The sequence below is a fragment of the Oncorhynchus clarkii genome, chromosome 17, assembly GCF_045791955.1.
Source record: "Oncorhynchus clarkii lewisi isolate Uvic-CL-2024 chromosome 17, UVic_Ocla_1.0, whole genome shotgun sequence".
NCBI classification, from domain to species: domain Eukaryota; kingdom Metazoa; phylum Chordata; class Actinopteri; order Salmoniformes; family Salmonidae; genus Oncorhynchus; species Oncorhynchus clarkii.
This window is the reverse complement of record NC_092163.1, coordinates 79,585,606-79,603,487: the sequence shown is the minus strand read 5'-3', so window position 1 is coordinate 79,603,487 and position 17,882 is coordinate 79,585,606. Positions and strand designations below refer to the sequence as shown.

Sequence of the window (17,882 nt, the reverse complement as noted above, 5' to 3'; positions counted from 1 at the left end):
GGAGTTAGGTTTATAATTAGAGATAGGGGGTTGGGGTTAGAGATAGGGGTTAGGTTTGAGGTTGGGGTTAGAGATAGAGATAGGGGTTAGGTTTAGAATTAGGGTCAGAGATAGGGGTTAGGTTTAGGGTTAGGTTTAGGGTTAAGGTAAAAAGTTCTCACAAGTTTTGTAATACAAAGCTGTGTGTTTGTGTATGTATGTGTGTTTGCGTGGCTCTTGTTCGATGTAGAGAAATATAAAAGTTTTTGTGTCCATTGCCAAAAATGCCAGTCTCTTGATCAACTCAGTATTGATAATGGGATGAGGTAAAATGCCAACACATTTTTCAACAGCCATCTAATCTCTTCATTTTGAAGCCGAAAAGGGGGAGGTTGGCACAGTCGTGTTCCTTGGTAAGAGCATGGTGTTAGCAACGACAGCCAGACAGGGATGCTCTCAAGTCTACGATGTTACTTTGGATAAAAACGGGCATATCTTATTTTGCTTCCCTGTCTGTCTGGTGCGACTAGCTGCATTAGTGGGGTGGTCTCTCTCTCTCGCAGGCCCTTGATTACTCCGTCCTTATTTCCCTCTCAACTCTCACTGAAAGGAATTGAGGAAACAAGGATGCAGGAAACAAGAACTTGACAGATAGTCATGTTTTCAGACACAGCCCTGGTGTTTTCATCTATAGCTTCATCTGGGTCAGCTAGGGAGGGGCTCAGTCAGGGAGGGGTAGTGAGTGTGTGTGTGTGTGTGTGCGTCTGTGTATGTCTTCTCCCTTCCGTACGTCCCATTGATTTTTCCCCTGTAATGGATTTCATTGGAGCGCTCCTCATGATTCCACATTAATCATTTACAATCTCTTCTTTCCATTTCCTGCCTGCATGGCTCTTAAAAGCCTGGACAGTGCTCGGTTGCTTACCGTCAGTGCTGAGCCCGCCTGCCTGGTCGATTCCAGCTGAATCATCAGCTAGTAACTACAGTGACAGATAGTGATAAAGAGATTGTGATAGAGTGAAAGAGAGAGTGATCAAGAAAATTATAGAGTGTAGAGACAGAGTGATACAGAGAGTGATAGAGACAGTGATAGAGAGTGAGAGAGAGAGTGATAGTGATAGAGAGAGACAGAGTGATAGAGACAGAATGATAGAGAGAGACAGAGTGATAGAGAAAGAGAGTGATAGAGACAGAGTGATAGAGAGAGGGATACAGACAGTGATAGAGACAGTGATAGAGAGAGACAGAGTGATAGAGACAGAGTGATAGAGAGAGAGAGTGATAGAGAGAGACAGAGTGATAGAGAGAGACAGAGTGATAGAGAGACAGAGTGATAGAGACAGAGTGATAGAGATAGTGATTGAGAGACAAAGTGATAGAGAGAGACAGAGTGATAGAGACAGAGTGATAGAGATAGTGATTGAGAGACAAAGTGATAGAGAGACAGAGTGATAGAGACAGAGTGATAGAGATAGTGATTGAGAGACAAAGTGATAGAGAGACAGAGTGATAGAGACAGAGTGATAGAGATAGTGATTGAGAGACAAAGTGATAGAGAGAGACAGAGTGATAGAGACAGAGTGATAGAGATAGTGATTGAGAGACAGAGTGATAGAGACAGAGTGATAGAGATAGTGATTGAGAGACAAAGTGATAGAGAGAGACAGAGTGAGAGAGACAGTGATAGAGACAGAAATGTATTTGTGGACACCACATTCACGGTAAGGGCTGCAAACTGTATGTGGGCTCAATCTGAATAGATTTTTTATCATTGTCCAAATTCTCCATCGGGTCGAATATCGACCTAAAATGTTTACACAGCCGTTGTGTGTTGTCCCCAAAAATATCTGTATGTAATCAGGACCACAGTCACGGTAACGTCTGGTACTTGCGACTACACGACCCAATAATCTCCTTTTCCCGAAGTGTGTACTTGTTCACTTCCCTTCATGGATTTCAAATACAATAATTGGAATATGGCAACTCCCACATGCCTACTCCACTCCAATGATTTTACATTTGTGGAGAGTAGTGAACAAGTGCACACTTCCAAGGAGAGATTATTGGGACGCACTCACATCATATAGGCCCACATTATCATTACACGATCCCTCTAAAGCCTTGTTTATAGCTGGTTCTATACTGTCATTAGATGATCCCACTAAAGCCTTGTTTATAGCTGGTTCTATACTGTCATTAGATGGTCCCTCTAAAGCCTTGTTTATAGCTGGTTCTATACTGTCATTAGACGTTCCCTCTAAAGCCTTGTTTATAGCTGGTTCTATACTGTCATTAGATGATCCCACTAAAGCCTTGTTTATAGCTGGTTCTATACTGTCATTAGATGATCCCACTAAAGCCTTGTTTATAGCTGGTTCTATACTGCCATTAGACGTTCCCTCTAAAGCCTTGTTTATAGCTGGTTCTATACTGTCATTAGACGATCCCACTAAAGCCTTGTTTATAGCTGGTTCTATACTGTCATTAGACGTTCCCTCTAAAGCCTTGTTTATAGCTGGTTCTATACTGTCATTAGATGATCCCTCTAAAGCCTTGTTTATAGCTGGTTCTATACTGTCATTAGATGGTCCCTCTAAAGCCTTGTTTATAGCTGGTTCTATACTGTCATTAGATGATCCCTCTAAAGCCTTGTTTATAGCTGGTTCTATACTGTCATTAGACGCTCCCTCTATAGCCTTGTTTATAGCTGGTTCTATACTGTCATTAGATGATCCCTCTATAGCCTTGTTTATAGCTGGTTCTATACTGTCATTAGATGATCCCACTAAAGCCTTGTTTATAGCTGGTTCTATACTGACATTAGATGATCCCATTAAAGCCTTGTTTATAGCTGGTTCTATACTGTCATTAGATGATCCCACTAAAGCCTTGTTTATAGCTGGTTCTATACTGTCATTAGACGCTCCCTCTAAAGCCTTGTTTATACATGTAGCCTTTTTCCTGATCTTGTCCACATTCTGATTGTGCCCACATTGTCCGACAAGTGTAGACAATTAAAATACGCATTGTGATCTGATTGTGATCAGATCTTACAAGTGTAAACAGGCAAAATCAGGACAAAGGACACATGTTAACGGCAGGTATAAACAGGGCTATTGAGTAGGTTCCACACATCAAAACAACAAGGCAATTATAAAGCAACAAGTCACAGTATTGGTGGTCTCTATATTGGAATTAGTCAAATACTTTATAAAGACCATATCTCAGGGTGGCAGGTAGCCTAGTGGTTAGAGTGGAGGGTCGGCAGGTAGCCTAGTGGTTAGAGTGGAGGGTCGGCAGGTAGCCTAGTGGTTAGAGTGGAGGGTCGGCAGGTAGCCTAGTGGTTAGAGTGGAGGGTCGGCAGGTAGCCTAGTGGTTAGAGTGGAGGGTCGGCAGGTAGCCTAGTGGTTAGAGTGGAGGGTCGGCAGGTAGCCTAGTGGTTAGAGTGGAGGTTCGGCAGGTAGCCTAGTGGTTAGAGTGGAGGGTCGGCAGGTAGCCTAGTGGTTAGAGTGGAGGGTCGGCAGGTAGCCTAGTGGTTAGAGTGGAGGGTCGGCAGGTAGCCTAGTGGTTAGAGTGGAGGGTCGGCAGGTAGCCTAGTGGTTAGAGTGTAGCAGGTAGCCTGGCAGGTAGCCCTAGTGGTTAGAGTGTGGAGGTGGCAGGTAGCCTAGTGGTTAGAGTGTAGAGGCTGCAGGTAGCCTAGTGGTTAGAGTGGAGGGTCGGCAGGTAGCCTAGTGGTTAGAGTGTAGGGGCGGCAGGTAGCCTAGTGGTTAGAGTGGAGGGTCGGCAGGTAGCCTAGTGGTTAGAGTGGAGGGTCGGCAGGTAGCCTAGTGGTTAGAGTGTAGGGGCGGCAGGTAGCCTAGTGGTTAGAGTGGAGGGTCGGCAGGTAGCCTAGTGGTTAGAGTGGAGGGTCGGCAGGTAGCCTAGTGGTTAGAGTGTAGGGGCGGCAGGTAGCCTAGTGGTTAGAGTGGAGGGTCGGCAGGTAGCCTAGTGGTTAGAGTGGAGGGTCGGCAGGTAGCCTAGTGGTTAGAGTGTAGAGGCTGCAGGTAGCCTAGTGGTTAGAGTGTGGAGGTGGCAGGTAGCCTAGTGGTTAGAGTGTTGGACTAGTAACCAGCAGGTAGCCTAGTGGTTAGAGTGTGGAGGTGGCAGGTAGCCTAGTGGTTAGAGTGTAGAGGCTGCAGGTAGCCTAGTGGTTAGAGTGGAGGGTCGGCAGGTAGCCTAGTGGTTAGAGTGTAGGGGCGGCAGGTAGCCTAGTGGTTAGAGTGGAGGGTCGGCAGGTAGCCTAGTGGTTAGAGTGGAGGGTCGGCAGGTAGCCTAGTGGTTAGAGTGTAGGGGCGGCAGGTAGCCTAGTGGTTAGAGTGGAGGGTCGGCAGGTAGCCTAGTGGTTAGAGTGGAGGGTCGGCAGGTAGCCTAGTGGTTAGAGTGTAGAGGCTGCAGGTAGCCTAGTGGTTAGAGTGTGGAGGTGGCAGGTAGCCTAGTGGTTAGAGTGTAGAGGCTGCAGGTAGCCTAGTGGTTAGAGCGGAGGGTCGGCAGGTAGCCTAGTGGTTAGAGCGTAGAGGCAGCAGGGAGCCTAGTGGTTAGAGTGGAGGGTCGGCAGGTAGCCTAGTGGTTAGAGTGTAGAGGCAGCAGGTAGCCTAGTGGTTAGAGTGTAGAGGCTGCAGGTAGCCTAGTGGTTAGAGAGGAGGGTCGGCAGGTAGCCTAGTGGTTAGAGAGGAGGGTCGGCAGGTAGCCTAGTGGTTAGAGCGTTGGGCCAGTAACCAGCAGGTAGCCTAGTGGTTAGAGCGTTGGGCCAGTAACCAGCAGGTAGCCTAGTGGTTAGAGTGTTGGACTAGTAACCAGCAGGTAGCCTAGTGGTTAGAGCGTTGGGCCAGTAACCAGCAGGTAGCCTAGTGGTTAGAGTGTTGGACTAGTAACCAGCAGGTAGCCTAGTGGTTAGAGTGTTGGACTAGTAACCAGCAGGTAGGCTAGTGGTTAGAGCGTTGGGCCAGTAACCAGCAGGTAGCCTAGTGGTTAGAGTGTTGGGTCCAGTAACCAGCAGGTAGCCTAGTGGTTAGAGTGTTGGACTAGTAACCAGCAGGTAGCCTAGTGGTTAGAGTGTTGGACTAGTAACTAGCAGGTAGCCTAGTGGTTAGAGTGTTGGACTAGTAACCAGCAGGTAGCCTAGTGGTTAGAGTGTTGGGCCAGTAACCAGCAGGTAGTCTAGTGGTTAGAGCGTTGGGCCAGTAACCAGCAGGTAGCCTAGTGGTTAGAGTGTTGGACTAGTAACCAGCAGGTAGCCTAGTGGTTAGAGTGTTGGACTAGTAACCAGCAGGTAGCCTAGTGGTTAGAGCGTTGGGCCAGTAACCAGCAGGTAGCCTAGTGGTTAGAGTGTTGGACTAGTAACCAGCAGGTAGCCTAGTGGTTAGAGTGTTGGACTAGTAACCAGCAGGTAGCCTAGTGGTTAGAGTGTTGGACTAGTAACCAGCAGGTAGCCTAGTGGTTAGAGTGTTGGGTCCAGTAACCAGCAGGTAGCCTAGTGGTTAGAGTGTTGGACTAGTAACCAGCAGGTAGCCTAGTGGTTAGAGTGTTGGACTAGTAACCAGCAGGTAGCCTAGTGGTTAGAGCGTTGGGCCAGTAACCAGCAGGTAGCCTAGTGGTTAGAGTGTTGGGCCAGTAACCAGCAGGTAGCCTAGTGGTTAGAGTGTTGGACTAGTAACCAGCAGGTAGCCTAGTGGTTAGAGCGTTGGGCCAGTAACCAGCAGGTAGCCTAGTGGTTAGAGTGTTGGACTAGTAACCAGCAGGTAGCCTAGTGGTTAGAGTGTTGGACTAGTAACCAGCAGGTAGGCTAGTGGTTAGAGCGTTGGGCCAGTAACCAGCAGGTAGCCTAGTGGTTAGAGTGTTGGGTCCAGTAACCAGCAGGTAGCCTAGTGGTTAGAGTGTTGGACTAGTAACCAGCAGGTAGCCTAGTGGTTAGAGTGTTGGACTAGTAACTAGCAGGTAGCCTAGTGGTTAGAGTGTTGGACTAGTAACCAGCAGGTAGCCTAGTGGTTAGAGTGTTGGGCCAGTAACCAGCAGGTAGTCTAGTGGTTAGAGCGTTGGGCCAGTAACCAGCAGGTAGCCTAGTGGTTAGAGTGTTGGACTAGTAACCAGCAGGTAGCCTAGTGGTTAGAGCGTTGGGCCAGTAACCAGCAGGTAGCCTAGTGGTTAGAGTGTTGGACTAGTAACCAGCAGGTAGCCTAGTGGTTAGAGTGTTGGACTAGTAACCAGCAGGTAGCCTAGTGGTTAGAGCGTTGGGCCAGTAACCAGCAGGTAGCCTAGTGGTTAGAGTGTTGGACTAGTAACCAGCAGGTAGCCTAGTGGTTAGAGTGTTGGACTAGTAACCAGCAGGTAGCCTAGTGGTTAGAGTGTTGGACTAGTAACCAGCAGGTAGCCTAGTGGTTAGAGTGTTGGGTCCAGTAACCAGCAGGTAGCCTAGTGGTTAGAGTGTTGGACTAGTAACCAGCAGGTAGCCTAGTGGTTAGAGTGTTGGACTAGTAACCAGCAGGTAGCCTAGTGGTTAGAGTGTTGGACTAGTAACCAGCAGGTAGCCTAGTGGTTAGAGTGTTGGACTAGTAACCAGCAGGTAGCCTAGTGGTTAGAGTGTTCGGTCCAGTAACCAGCAGGTAGCCTAGTGGTTAGAGCGTTGGGCCAGTAACCAGCAGGTAGCCTAGTGGTTAGAGTGTTGGGCCAGTAACCAGCAGGTAGCCTAGTGGTTAGAGTGTTGGGCCAGTAACCAGCAGGTAGCCTAGTGGTTAGAGTGTTGGGCCAGTAACCAGCAGGTAGCCTAGTGGTTAGAGTGTTGGGCCAGTAACCAGCAGGTAGTCTAGTGGTTAGAGCGTTGGACCAGTAACCAGCAGGTAGTCTAGTGGTTAGAGCGTTGGGCCAGTAACCAGCAGGTAGCCTAGTGGTTAGAGTGTTGGACTAGTAACCAGCAGGTAGCCTAGTGGTTAGAGCGTTGGGCCAGTAACCAGCAGGTAGCCTAGTGGTTAGAGTGTTGGACTAGTAACCAGCAGGTAGCCTAGTGGTTAGAGTGTTGGACTAGTAACCAGCAGGTAGCCTAGTGGTTAGAGCGTTGGGCCAGTAACCAGCAGGTAGCCTAGTGGTTAGAGTGTTGGACTAGTAACCAGCAGGTAGCCTAGTGGTTAGAGTGTTGGACTAGTAACCAGCAGGTAGCCTAGTGGTTAGAGTGTTGGGTCCAGTAACCAGCAGGTAGCCTAGTGGTTAGAGTGTTGGACTAGTAACCAGCAGGTAGCCTAGTGGTTAGAGTGTTGGACTAGTAACCAGCAGGTAGCCTAGTGGTTAGAGCGTTGGGCCAGTAACCAGCAGGTAGCCTAGTGGTTAGAGTGTTGGGCCAGTAACCAGCAGGTAGCCTAGTGGTTAGAGTGTTGGGCCAGTAACCAGCAGGTAGCCTAGTGGTTAGAGCGTTGGGCCAGTAACCAGCAGGTAGCCTAGTGGTTAGAGTGTTGGACTAGTAACCAGCAGGTAGCCTAGTGGTTAGAGTGTTGGGTCCAGTAACCAGCAGGTAGCCTAGTGGTTAGAGCGTTGGGCCAGTAACCAGCAGGTAGCCTAGTGGTTAGAGCGTTGGGCCAGTAACCAGCAGGTAGCCTAGTGGTTAGAGTGTTGGACTAGTAACCAGCAGGTAGCCTAGTGGTTAGAGCGTTGGGCCAGTAACCAGCAGGTAGCCTAGTGGTTAGAGTGTTGGACTAGTAACCAGCAGGTAGCCTAGTGGTTAGAGTGTTGGACTAGTAGCCAGCAGGTAGGCTAGTGGTTAGAGCGTTGGGCCAGTAACCAGCAGGTAGCCTAGTGGTTAGAGTGTTGGGTCCAGTAACCAGCAGGTAGCCTAGTGGTTAGAGTGTTGGGTCCAGTAACCAGCAGGTAGCCTAGTGGTTAGAGCGTTGGGCCAGTAACCAGCAGGTAGCCTAGTGGTTAGAGTGTTGGGCCAGTAACCAGCAGGTAGCCTAGTGGTCAGAGTGTTGGACTAGTAACCAGCAGGTAGCCTAGTGGTTAGAGCGTTGGGCCAGTAACCAGCAGGTAGCCTAGTGGTTAGAGTGTTGGGCCAGTAACCAGCAGGTAGCCTAGTGGTTAGAGTGTTGGGCCAGTAACCAGCAGGTAGCCTAGTGGTTAGAGCGTTGGGCCAGTAACCAGCAGGTAGCCTAGTGGTTAGAGCGTTGGGCCAGTAACCAGCAGGTAGCCTAGTGGTTAGAGTGTTGGGCCAGTAACCAGCAGGTAGCCTAGTGGTTAGAGTGTTGGGCCAGTAACCAGCAGGTAGCCTAGTGGTTAGAGCGTTGGGCCAGTAACCAGCAGGTAGCCTAGTGGTTAGAGTGTTGGGCCAGTAACCAGCAGGTAGCCTAGTGGTTAGAGCGTTGGGCCAGTAACCAGCAGGTAGCCTAGTGGTTAGAGTGTTGGACTAGTAACCAGCAGGTAGCCTAGTGGTTAGAGTGTTGGGCCAGTAACCAGCAGGTAGCCTAGTGGTTAGAGCGTTGGGCCAGTAACCAGCAGGTAGCCTAGTGGTTAGAGCGTTGGGCCAGTAACCAGCAGGTAGTCTAGTGGTTAGAGCGTTGGGCCAGTAACCAGCAGGTAGCCTAGTGGTTAGAGTGTTGGGCCAGTAACCAGCAGGTAGCCTAGTGGTTAGAGCGTTGGGCCAGTAACGAGCAGGTAGACTAGTGGTTAGAGTGTTGGGCCAGTAACCAGCAGGTAGCCTAGTGGTTAGAGTGTTGGACTAGTAACCAGCAGGTAGCCTAGTGGTCAGAGTGTTGGGCCAGTAACCAGCAGGTAGCCTAGTGGTTAGAGCGTTGGGCCAGTAACCAGCAGGTAGACTAGTGGTTAGAGTGTTGGGCCAGTAACCAGCAGGTAGCCTAGTGGTTAGAGCGTTGGGCCAGTAACCAGCAGGTAGCCTAGTGGTTAGAGTGTTGGGCCAGTAACCAGCAGGTAGCCTAGTGGTTAGAGCGTTGGGCCAGTAACCAGCAGGTAGACTAGTGGTTAGAGTGTTGGGCCAGTAACCAGCAGGTAGCCTAGTGGTTAGAGCGTTGGGCCAGTAACCAGCAGGTAGCCTAGTGGTTAGAGTGTTGGACTAGTAACCAGCAGGTAGCCTAGTGGTTAGAGCGTTGGGCCAGTAACCAGCAGGTAGACTAGTGGTTAGAGTGTTGGGCCAGTAACTGAAAGGTTGTTGGATTGAATCCCAGCACTGACAAGGTAAAAAAATCTGTTGTTCTGCCCCTGAACAAGGCAGTTAACCCATTGTTCCTAGGCCGTCATTGTGAATGAGAACGTGTTCTTAACTGATTTGCCTAGTTAAATAAACATATTAAATCTAAAACTGCAGTGTCGTTTTGAAGGGCTTGTAAGTCAGCATTTCACTGTAAGGTCTATTGTGCAGTATTCAGCGTACGTAATTCATAAATAAATACATTTAGATCTGCACCCTAGTTGGAGTATGTGTTAAATGTAGCAAACCAGTTTTAAAAATTCACCAGAAAAAAAACAACAACCCCAGAGTGAAGTTGACACTTTATTCTCCAGTGGGGAATCAATTGGCTCTCCCCGGGTAAAAATGATCCAACGTTCAATTTGCTGGGTAACACTGCCACCTAGTGTCACAAACAGACTTGTGTAAAAAGGCACGCAGTCCACGGGTCTTCCCGCTCGTACTACTCACACTCTCGTTACATTAGAAAAGACGGGGGGGGGGGGACATAAGACTAGTTTTGATTCTGTGAGATTAATGAACAAACCTTGCTCTAATTTTATTTATTTTTTTAACTCTTAGGCCTTCACAACGATTAAACATGAACTATCCTATCAAGTGCAAATAAATAAAAAATACATAGAAATATATTTTTATAAACAAGAGCCATGAAACGTTTAATTTCATTTTCATACGTGTTCAAACAGAGAAAAGTAAATGGGAGGTTGAGAGAGTAAACACACCCGACTGATGCAGTCATATAGACTACTACCCCTCCTCACTGTGATGCAGTCATATAGACTACTACCCCTCCTCACTGTGATGCAGTCATATAGACTACTACCCCTCCTCACTGTGATGCAGTCATATAGACTACTACCCCTCCTCACTGTGATGCAGTCATATAGACTACTACCCCTCCTCACTGTGATGCAGTCATATAGACTACTACCCCTCCTCACTGTGATGCAGTCATATAGACTACTGCCCCTCCTCACTGTGATGTGATTGGTTAGCATCACACATGACAGAATAATAAAATAGCCATACTTTTCATTCTCTATTGGTGGTTTAAAGTAACTTCACACTGCAGACTCACACTGCAGTAGAGTCTAACACCAGTTTAAACTTCACACGGCAGTAGAGTCTAACAGCAGTTTAAACTTCACACGGTAGTAGAGTCTAACACCAGTTTAAACTTCACACGGCAGTAGAGTCTAACACCAGTTTAAACTTCACACGGCAGTAGAGTCTAACAGCAGTTTAAACTTCACACGACAGTAGAGTCTAACAGCAGTTTAAACTTCACACGGCAGTAGAGTCTAACAGCAGTTTAAACTTCACACGGCAGTAGAGTCTAACACCAGTTTAAACTTCACACGGTAGTAGAGTCTAACACCAGTTTAAAACTTCACACGGCAGTAGAGTCTAACACCAGTTTAAACTTCACACGGCAGTAGTCTAACACCAGTTTAAAACTTCACACGGCAGTAGAGTCTAACACCAGTTTAAACTTCACACGGCAGTAGTCTAACACCAGTTTAAACTTCACACGGCAGTAGTTTTTAACACCAGTCTCAAGTCATGTAGTGACAAAGTATGCATCCTAAAAATAGCACCCTATCCTCTACACAGTACACTACTTCTGACCAGGGCTCTACTCAAAACAAGTAGCGCACTATATAGGGAATAGGGTTCTATAGGGCTCTGGTCTAAAGTAGTGCACTATGTAGGGAATAGGGTGCCATAGGGCTCTGGTATAAAGTAGTGCACTATGTAGGGAATAGGGCTCTGGTCTAAAGTAGTGTACTATGTAGGGAATAGGGTGGCACAGGGCTCTGATCTAAAGTAGTGTACTATGTAGGGAATAGGGTGCCATAGGGCTCTGGTCAAAAGTAGTGCACTATGTAGGGAATAGGGCTCTGGTCTAAAGTAGTGTACTATGTAGGGAATAGGGTGCCATAGGGCTCTGGTCTAAAGTAGTGCACTATGTAGGGAATAGGGCTCTGGTCTAAAGTAGTGTACTATGTAGGGAATAGGGTGGCACAGGGCTCTGATCTAAAGTAGTGTACTATGTAGGGAATAGGGCTCTGGTCTAAAGTAGTGTACTATGTAGGGAATAGGGTGGCACAGGGCTCTGATCTAAAGTAGTGCACTATGTAGGGAATAGGGCTCTGGTCTAAAGTAGTGTACTATGTAGGGAATAGGGTGGCACAGGGCTCTGATCTAAAGTAGTGCACTATATAGGGCATAGGGTGCAATTTGGGACGCAAAAGACAATTTTCCTTAAAACCATTCGACTTCCTGTTCCATTATTTCAGGCGATGGTTCTCTTTCTACAAATCGACATTAAAATGACCATAATTATCATTGAAACAGACAGGCTTTGCAATGGTGTTTTCTCTGAAGATGACAGTAATATAAATAACAGTGAGTCAAAATGTTTTTTAAAAAAAAACAACAAAAAACATTAAAATCACCTCAACTGGTAAAATTTAAAAAAAAAATGTTTTAATTTTGCGACACTTTCTGCTCAAATAAACTCTTGGGAGACGTAATAAATTGTAAAAAAGAATAACCTGACTCCAACAAACATCAAAGTGGGTGGGTTTCATTTGCATTGTATGTTTCTGAAAACATCAAACATTTTTACAAAAAAAAAAACATTTTACTGAAATAATTGTAGAGGTAGATACAATCCATTCTGCCTTACAGCAAATCACACTAGAGAGTTAAAATCATATGCAAATAGGCCACAGGCTGATTCAGTACATTGTAAGGTGGATAGTGTATTAAAACGCTTTTTAAAAAAAAAAAGGCTAAACCATACGAGTCACGAACGTCACAATATCACACTAGGATCAAAGACAGAACTATTAAAGAAATAATATCTGTGAGCTGAACCAGTATTTAAAAAACAGCAACAGTTTCAAATCAATGGCCAGTAAACGACAGTGGAAGTTTAGAATCTGTAGAAAAAACAACATTCTGCATGCAACAGCCAATCAGAGCACACCGTTCTCAAAAAAAAAAAGACAAACATGGAACTTCAGGAATGGGTCACTAAAAAGAAAGAACAATAAGTCAAACATGCAAACCATCCTATGAATTATGCTACCGCTGTGGAAGTAGCCTGTAGATATACTGCTTGGTCAATTCCATTTATAAAAATATACAACAGGATGTAGTGAACAACAATCCCACACTCACTAGTAGTGTTTCACTAATGCTCATGTCTGTCCGACTAGTCGGCCAGACCTCCTAACGTCTGTCTCAAGAGTCAGAAGTTCCCATGCTTGGAGAGACACAGCTCTGTCTCCGTTTGTACACGGGGGTAGCGACACGGAGAGACGGCTAAATTATCGTGTCCTCTAAGGTGGCTTCAGTGTGTTCACTGTGTGGGCCCCTATACAGACACAGACAGTCTGGAAGGGGGACAGACACACCATGTGGTGGTGGGGGGGGACATGGCACCACCATAGAGACACAGACAGTCTCCAACACCACCATAGACACACTGACAGTCTCCAACACCACCAGAGAGACACTGACAGTCTCCAACACCACCATAGAGACACTGACAGGGTCCAACACCACCAGAGAGACACTGACAGGGTCCAACACCACCATAGAGACACTGACAGGGTCCAACACCACCAGAGAGACACTGACAGGGTCCAACACCACCATAGAGACACTGACAGTCTCCAACAACACCATAGAGACACTGACAGTCTCCGACAACACCATAGAGACACTGACAGGGTCCGACAACAGTTGTCTTAGTTTAAAACAATTTACATATTGGGATATTATTTGACGACATGTTGAGACAATATCAGTTTGACAATATCCCAATATGATTTAATGCGCTAGTTGGCTGGCTGTACCAGCACAAAAAAGTCCAGTATATTTCCTTCATAGTGTTGTTCTCCATCTTCTTTTTAAATTGGGAGTCAATTTGTTTTCAGCACTTAATTTATAGACTGATCAAAACTCATTTTCTCCTGGCTCGCTCTCTTGTCCCTCTGCAGCAGACATGTGGTGACCAATGTTTGGAACATCGAATCGCAATGAAATCACAGTATCGAATCACACTTACAAATAGAATCGTGAGAATCACACTTACAAATAGAATCGTGAGAATCACAATTACAAATAGAATCGTGAGAATCACAATTACAAATAGAATCGTGAGAATCACAATACAAATAGAATCGTGAGAATCACATTACAAATAGAATCGTGAGAATCACATTACAAATAGAATCGTGAGAATCACAATTACAAATAGAATCGTGAGAATCACAATACAAATAGAATCGTGAGAATCACAATACAAATAGAATCGTGAGAATCACAATACAAATAGAATCGTGAGAATCACAATACAAATAGAATCGTGAGAATCACAATACAAATAGAATCGTGAGAATCACAATTACAAATAGAATCGTGAGAATCACAATACAAATAGAATCGTGAGAATCACAATACAAATAGAATCGTGAGAATCACAATACAAATAGAATCGTGAGAATCACAATACAAATAGAATCGTGAGAATCACATTACAAATAGAATCGTGAGAATCACATTACAAATAGAATCGTGAGAATCACAATACAAATAGAATCGTGAGAATCACAATACAAATAGAATCGTGAGAATCACAATACAAATAGAATCGTGAGAATCACAATACAAATAGAATCGTGAGAATCACAATACAAATAGAATCGTGAGAATCACAATACAAATAGAATCGTGAGAATCACAATTACAAATAGAATCGTGAGAATCACAATACAAATAGAATCGTGAGAATCACAATACAAATAGAATCGTGAGAATCACAATACAAATAGAATCGTGAGAATCACAATACAAATAGAATCGTGAGAATCACATTACAAATAGAATCGTGAGAATCACATTACAAATAGAATCGTGAGAATCACAATACAAATAGAATCGTGAGAATCACAATACAAATAGAATCGTGAGAATCACAATACAAATAGAATCGTGAGAATCACAATACAAATAGAATCGTGAGAATCACAATACAAATAGAATCGTGAGAATCACAATACATATCGTCACCTAAGTATGATGAGGTCTCTGGAAATTCCCAGCCCTTACTGACAGCTGTCTGTTAACGTGGGTGTTAACGTGGGTGTAATAACATTGACAGCCAACACCACAAAGAGGTGTCTTCTGTCTAAGTTAGGCAGAGTCATTGACAATAACAACCACCAGGTGCTCTTCATCCAGATTCCCCAAAGTCCTGTGTGCACTCTGGAGGAACTGCTGGGAGAAGTCACATGGGGGGAAGGCGTACAGCATGCCCCCCTTTCCTCCCTCCTTAGCCCCACCTACAGGTAGACTGATCACTCCTGCAGCCTCTTTGTTCCTCAGGTAGGTGACCAGGTGACGGAGGAGTCTGATCTGTAGACATGGTTCAGGTGGAGGGGCCTCGCGGTCGATGGGGCCCTGGAGGGCCAGGAGAACAGCGTAGCCCTCGGAGCCACCATGCTTGATCCTCCTGGTGACCTCGTTCAACCTGGTCTTGTCCATCCTCAGTCGCTGGGCGATCTTCAGCTGGGTCAGTTTACCCTTGGCCTGGTGGTCCTTCATGACAGAGTGGAAGAACCCGGAGCCTCCCTCTAACAGGTGCATGTTAGTGGGGAAACAGGAGTTCTTCAGGGTGAAGTGACCGTGCCAGGCTTTGGTGAGGGTGGTGGCACACTTTGACAGCGTACTGGGTGTTCTGGGGTCTTTATTAAGTGTGTCTGAGGTGTGGTTTGTGTCGCTGGCACGGTGGTTGCGGTCACGGTCCTTCTCTCTGTCCCCGCCAGTCTTCTTGTGTCGGTCCCGGCTGGAGGATGTCTCGTGGCCGTCCAGGCCGGCCCGGTCCTCGTTGGAGTGGCGGCTGCTGTCGGGGCTCTGTCCCCTGGGCTCGGTGGTAGAGTCTGGGGCCCGGACCCTGGCTCTGTCTGGGCTGTCTTCTGGAGAAGCTGGCCCTGCTCCTCCTCTCACCTTGGACATGCCTCTCTCCTTCTCCTGAGAGGGTCCATCAAGGGAAAGGGACCTGTGTCTGCGTCTCTCCGCCCCAGCCCGCTCTGCGTCTCTCTCCTTCAGCCAGCGCTCTCTGCTTCGGCTCCGGGCTGCCCGGTCCCCTCGGCCACCACGAGACACCCCAAATGCTTCACTCCCCCTGCGCTCAAGGCTATTTGTTGGAGAGATGAACTCTCTGTCCCCCCTGTCCAGCATAGCTCTCTCTCTCTCCCGCTGGGTGAACAGGGCGTGGGAGGGGGGCGAGCGGTCCCGGGAGCGTAGCTCTCTCTCCAGGCTACGGTCGCGATGCCTCAGCAGGTCCAGGTGGGCAGGCTGGGACACAGGGGGCTGGTATCCTGTTGGGTAACTACGAGGCAGGGGCTCCTCAGCCTTGGCAAAGTCCACCCTCAGCCTCCTCTCTGGGCCTCCCAGAGGGAACCCTCTCATCTGAGTGCATGCAGCCTGAGAGGCATCTAGGCTCTCATACTGAATGTAGGCAAAACTATCCCCTTTCGCATAGTGTATGTTCCGGATGCTGCCAAAACGGTCAAACTCTCTGGCCAGGGCTGCCAGGGAATTGCTGGGTCCCAGCCCACCTACCCAGAGTCTGGTGGTAGGGTTGGCCTTACCGTAGCCTATCTTCACCGGGTTCCCGCCAATCACGCGACCCTGCATGGTTATCTTAGCCCGGTGAGCCATGTCTAAGTTCTGGAACTTGAGGAAAGCGTAGGCTCCACCCTGACCGCGCGCCGGTCGTTTAATCACAACTTCCTCAATGATGCCGTACTTATCGAAACCTCTCCTCAGCTCGCCCTCGGTGACGTTGTGATCCAGGTTGCCGATGAACAGGTTCCTGCACGCCCTCGCGTCGTCCTCAGGTTTTATGTCATCATGTTCAGGTACAGGCAGCCCGTAAGGTCTTCCCCTCTCGTCTAACATCCCATAGTAATCTAAGATCCTCTCCCTCTCTCTGCTCAGTCCCAGTCCCTCTACATTGTAATGTCTTGGTGGTCGGATATCTCTGATACTACTAACTCCAGGGCAGGGGGAGAGGGACCTCTGTCTATAAGAGGGATATGGGGCGCCATGGATGGGGACATAGCCCATATCCGGCGGCGTGCAGCTGCGCCGCCGGACGTACATGGGCTCTACTTTGAGAGGGCGGTCATAGAGTACTAGCCTGGTTTTGGCATGCCTGGCCTCTTTAGCGTCCTCCGGGTGGCGGAAATTGATGTAGGCGACTCGGCCTAGTTCTGGAGTGTGAGATAGTTTCACACTAACGTCACCAAACTTTTTAAACTCGTGAAACAGTCCGTCTTCAACGTGCTCGTCAGAAAGCACCGAGCCGAGATTGCTAATGAGCAACGATTTGTATTCCAGAGTCCCACCGGCTCCCCCCCGAAGGCCCAGTAGTTCGGCTGCCGCTTTGCCTTTAGGCAGGACGGGTGTAGTCCGGAGAGAGGGTCGGCCGATGAGATCGAGGTCGTGGTGTTGTTGTCGGTGGTGGAGAGGATCTCCGGTGCCTCCACGCTCCTCCCGAAGCCGTGTCTTTTCTCGTTCCCTGCTCCTACTCCGAGCATGTTGCCTCCCGCTTTCAGCGAGCAGCAAAGCAAGTGGTGGGAGCGGCAGGTCCTCTCTCCGTGCCCCGTCCCGGTCCCGCTCTCTTTCCCGTATTCGTTTCGCTAAAGTCCTACTAGGACTGGAGTCCCTCCCGGCCTGTCGCTTCATTTTCAAACGATGCCCAAACTTTTCTTGTTGCTAACTAGCTATCCAGTGTCTGCAGAAAAAAAATCCGATCTGTAAGCAAATTCCTCACTTTTGGGAGACGTTACACATAAACGGATGTTAATAACTTGTAACTAATGTTCGCGACGTTAAAGACTTTGCATGTATTCCGATATAAAATTAAAAAAGGATAAACGCGTTTAAAAACATATTTAGAATCAGTGAACCTGTTTCAACTCCGCCATCTTGGACAAAAGGAATGTATACGTTCCGCCAATGGGAGGGGTTTGAGGCGACGTAGCCGCAGGGCTAGGGACGTCATGCGGAAGCAGATACTGCTCACCCAAAGTCTTGCAAATATATGACACGAATTAGATAAGGCACAAGTATAATATCTGCTATGGAAATGAGAAATTATCAAATGTTAAATAGAAAAATGTTTCACATGCATTTGGAATTATACTGAACTAAAATATAATTGCAACAATTTCATTGATTTTACAGTTCATATGATGAAATTAGTCGGTTTAAATTAATTCGGTCCTAATCTATGGATTTCACATTTCTGGGAATACAGATATGCATCTGTTGGTCATAGATACCTTGAAAAAAAAATGGGCCTCACGATTTAGTCAAGGTATTTTTTTTTTTGGTGCATTCAAATTGCCATCAATAAAATGCAATTGTGTTCATAGTTTATGCTTGCCCATACCATAACCCCACCGCCACCATGGGGCACTCTGCTCACAACACTGACATTAGCAGACCGCTCAACCACACAACGCCGTACACGTGGTCAGTGGTTGTGAGAGGCCAGTTGGACAGACTGCCAAATTCTCTAAAATGGAGGCGGCTTATGATAGAGAAATGAACATTAAATTCTGGTAACAGCTCTGGTGGACATTTCTGCAGTGTCAGC

The 17,882-nt window shown here is 47.2% G+C and overlaps 1 protein-coding gene across 1 annotated transcript; it reads right to left on the bottom strand.

Moving 5' to 3' along the window:
- Positions 1-14,297: 14,297 nt before the first annotated feature.
- On the bottom strand, positions 14,298-17,198 carry LOC139369949 (putative RNA-binding protein 15B). The gene has a single exon (XM_071109232.1). The coding sequence runs from the start codon at positions 16,964-16,966 to the stop codon at positions 14,408-14,410; it is 2,559 nt and encodes an 852-aa protein (XP_070965333.1). The 5' UTR covers positions 16,967-17,198; the 3' UTR covers positions 14,298-14,407.
- Positions 17,199-17,882: the final 684 nt, after the last annotated feature.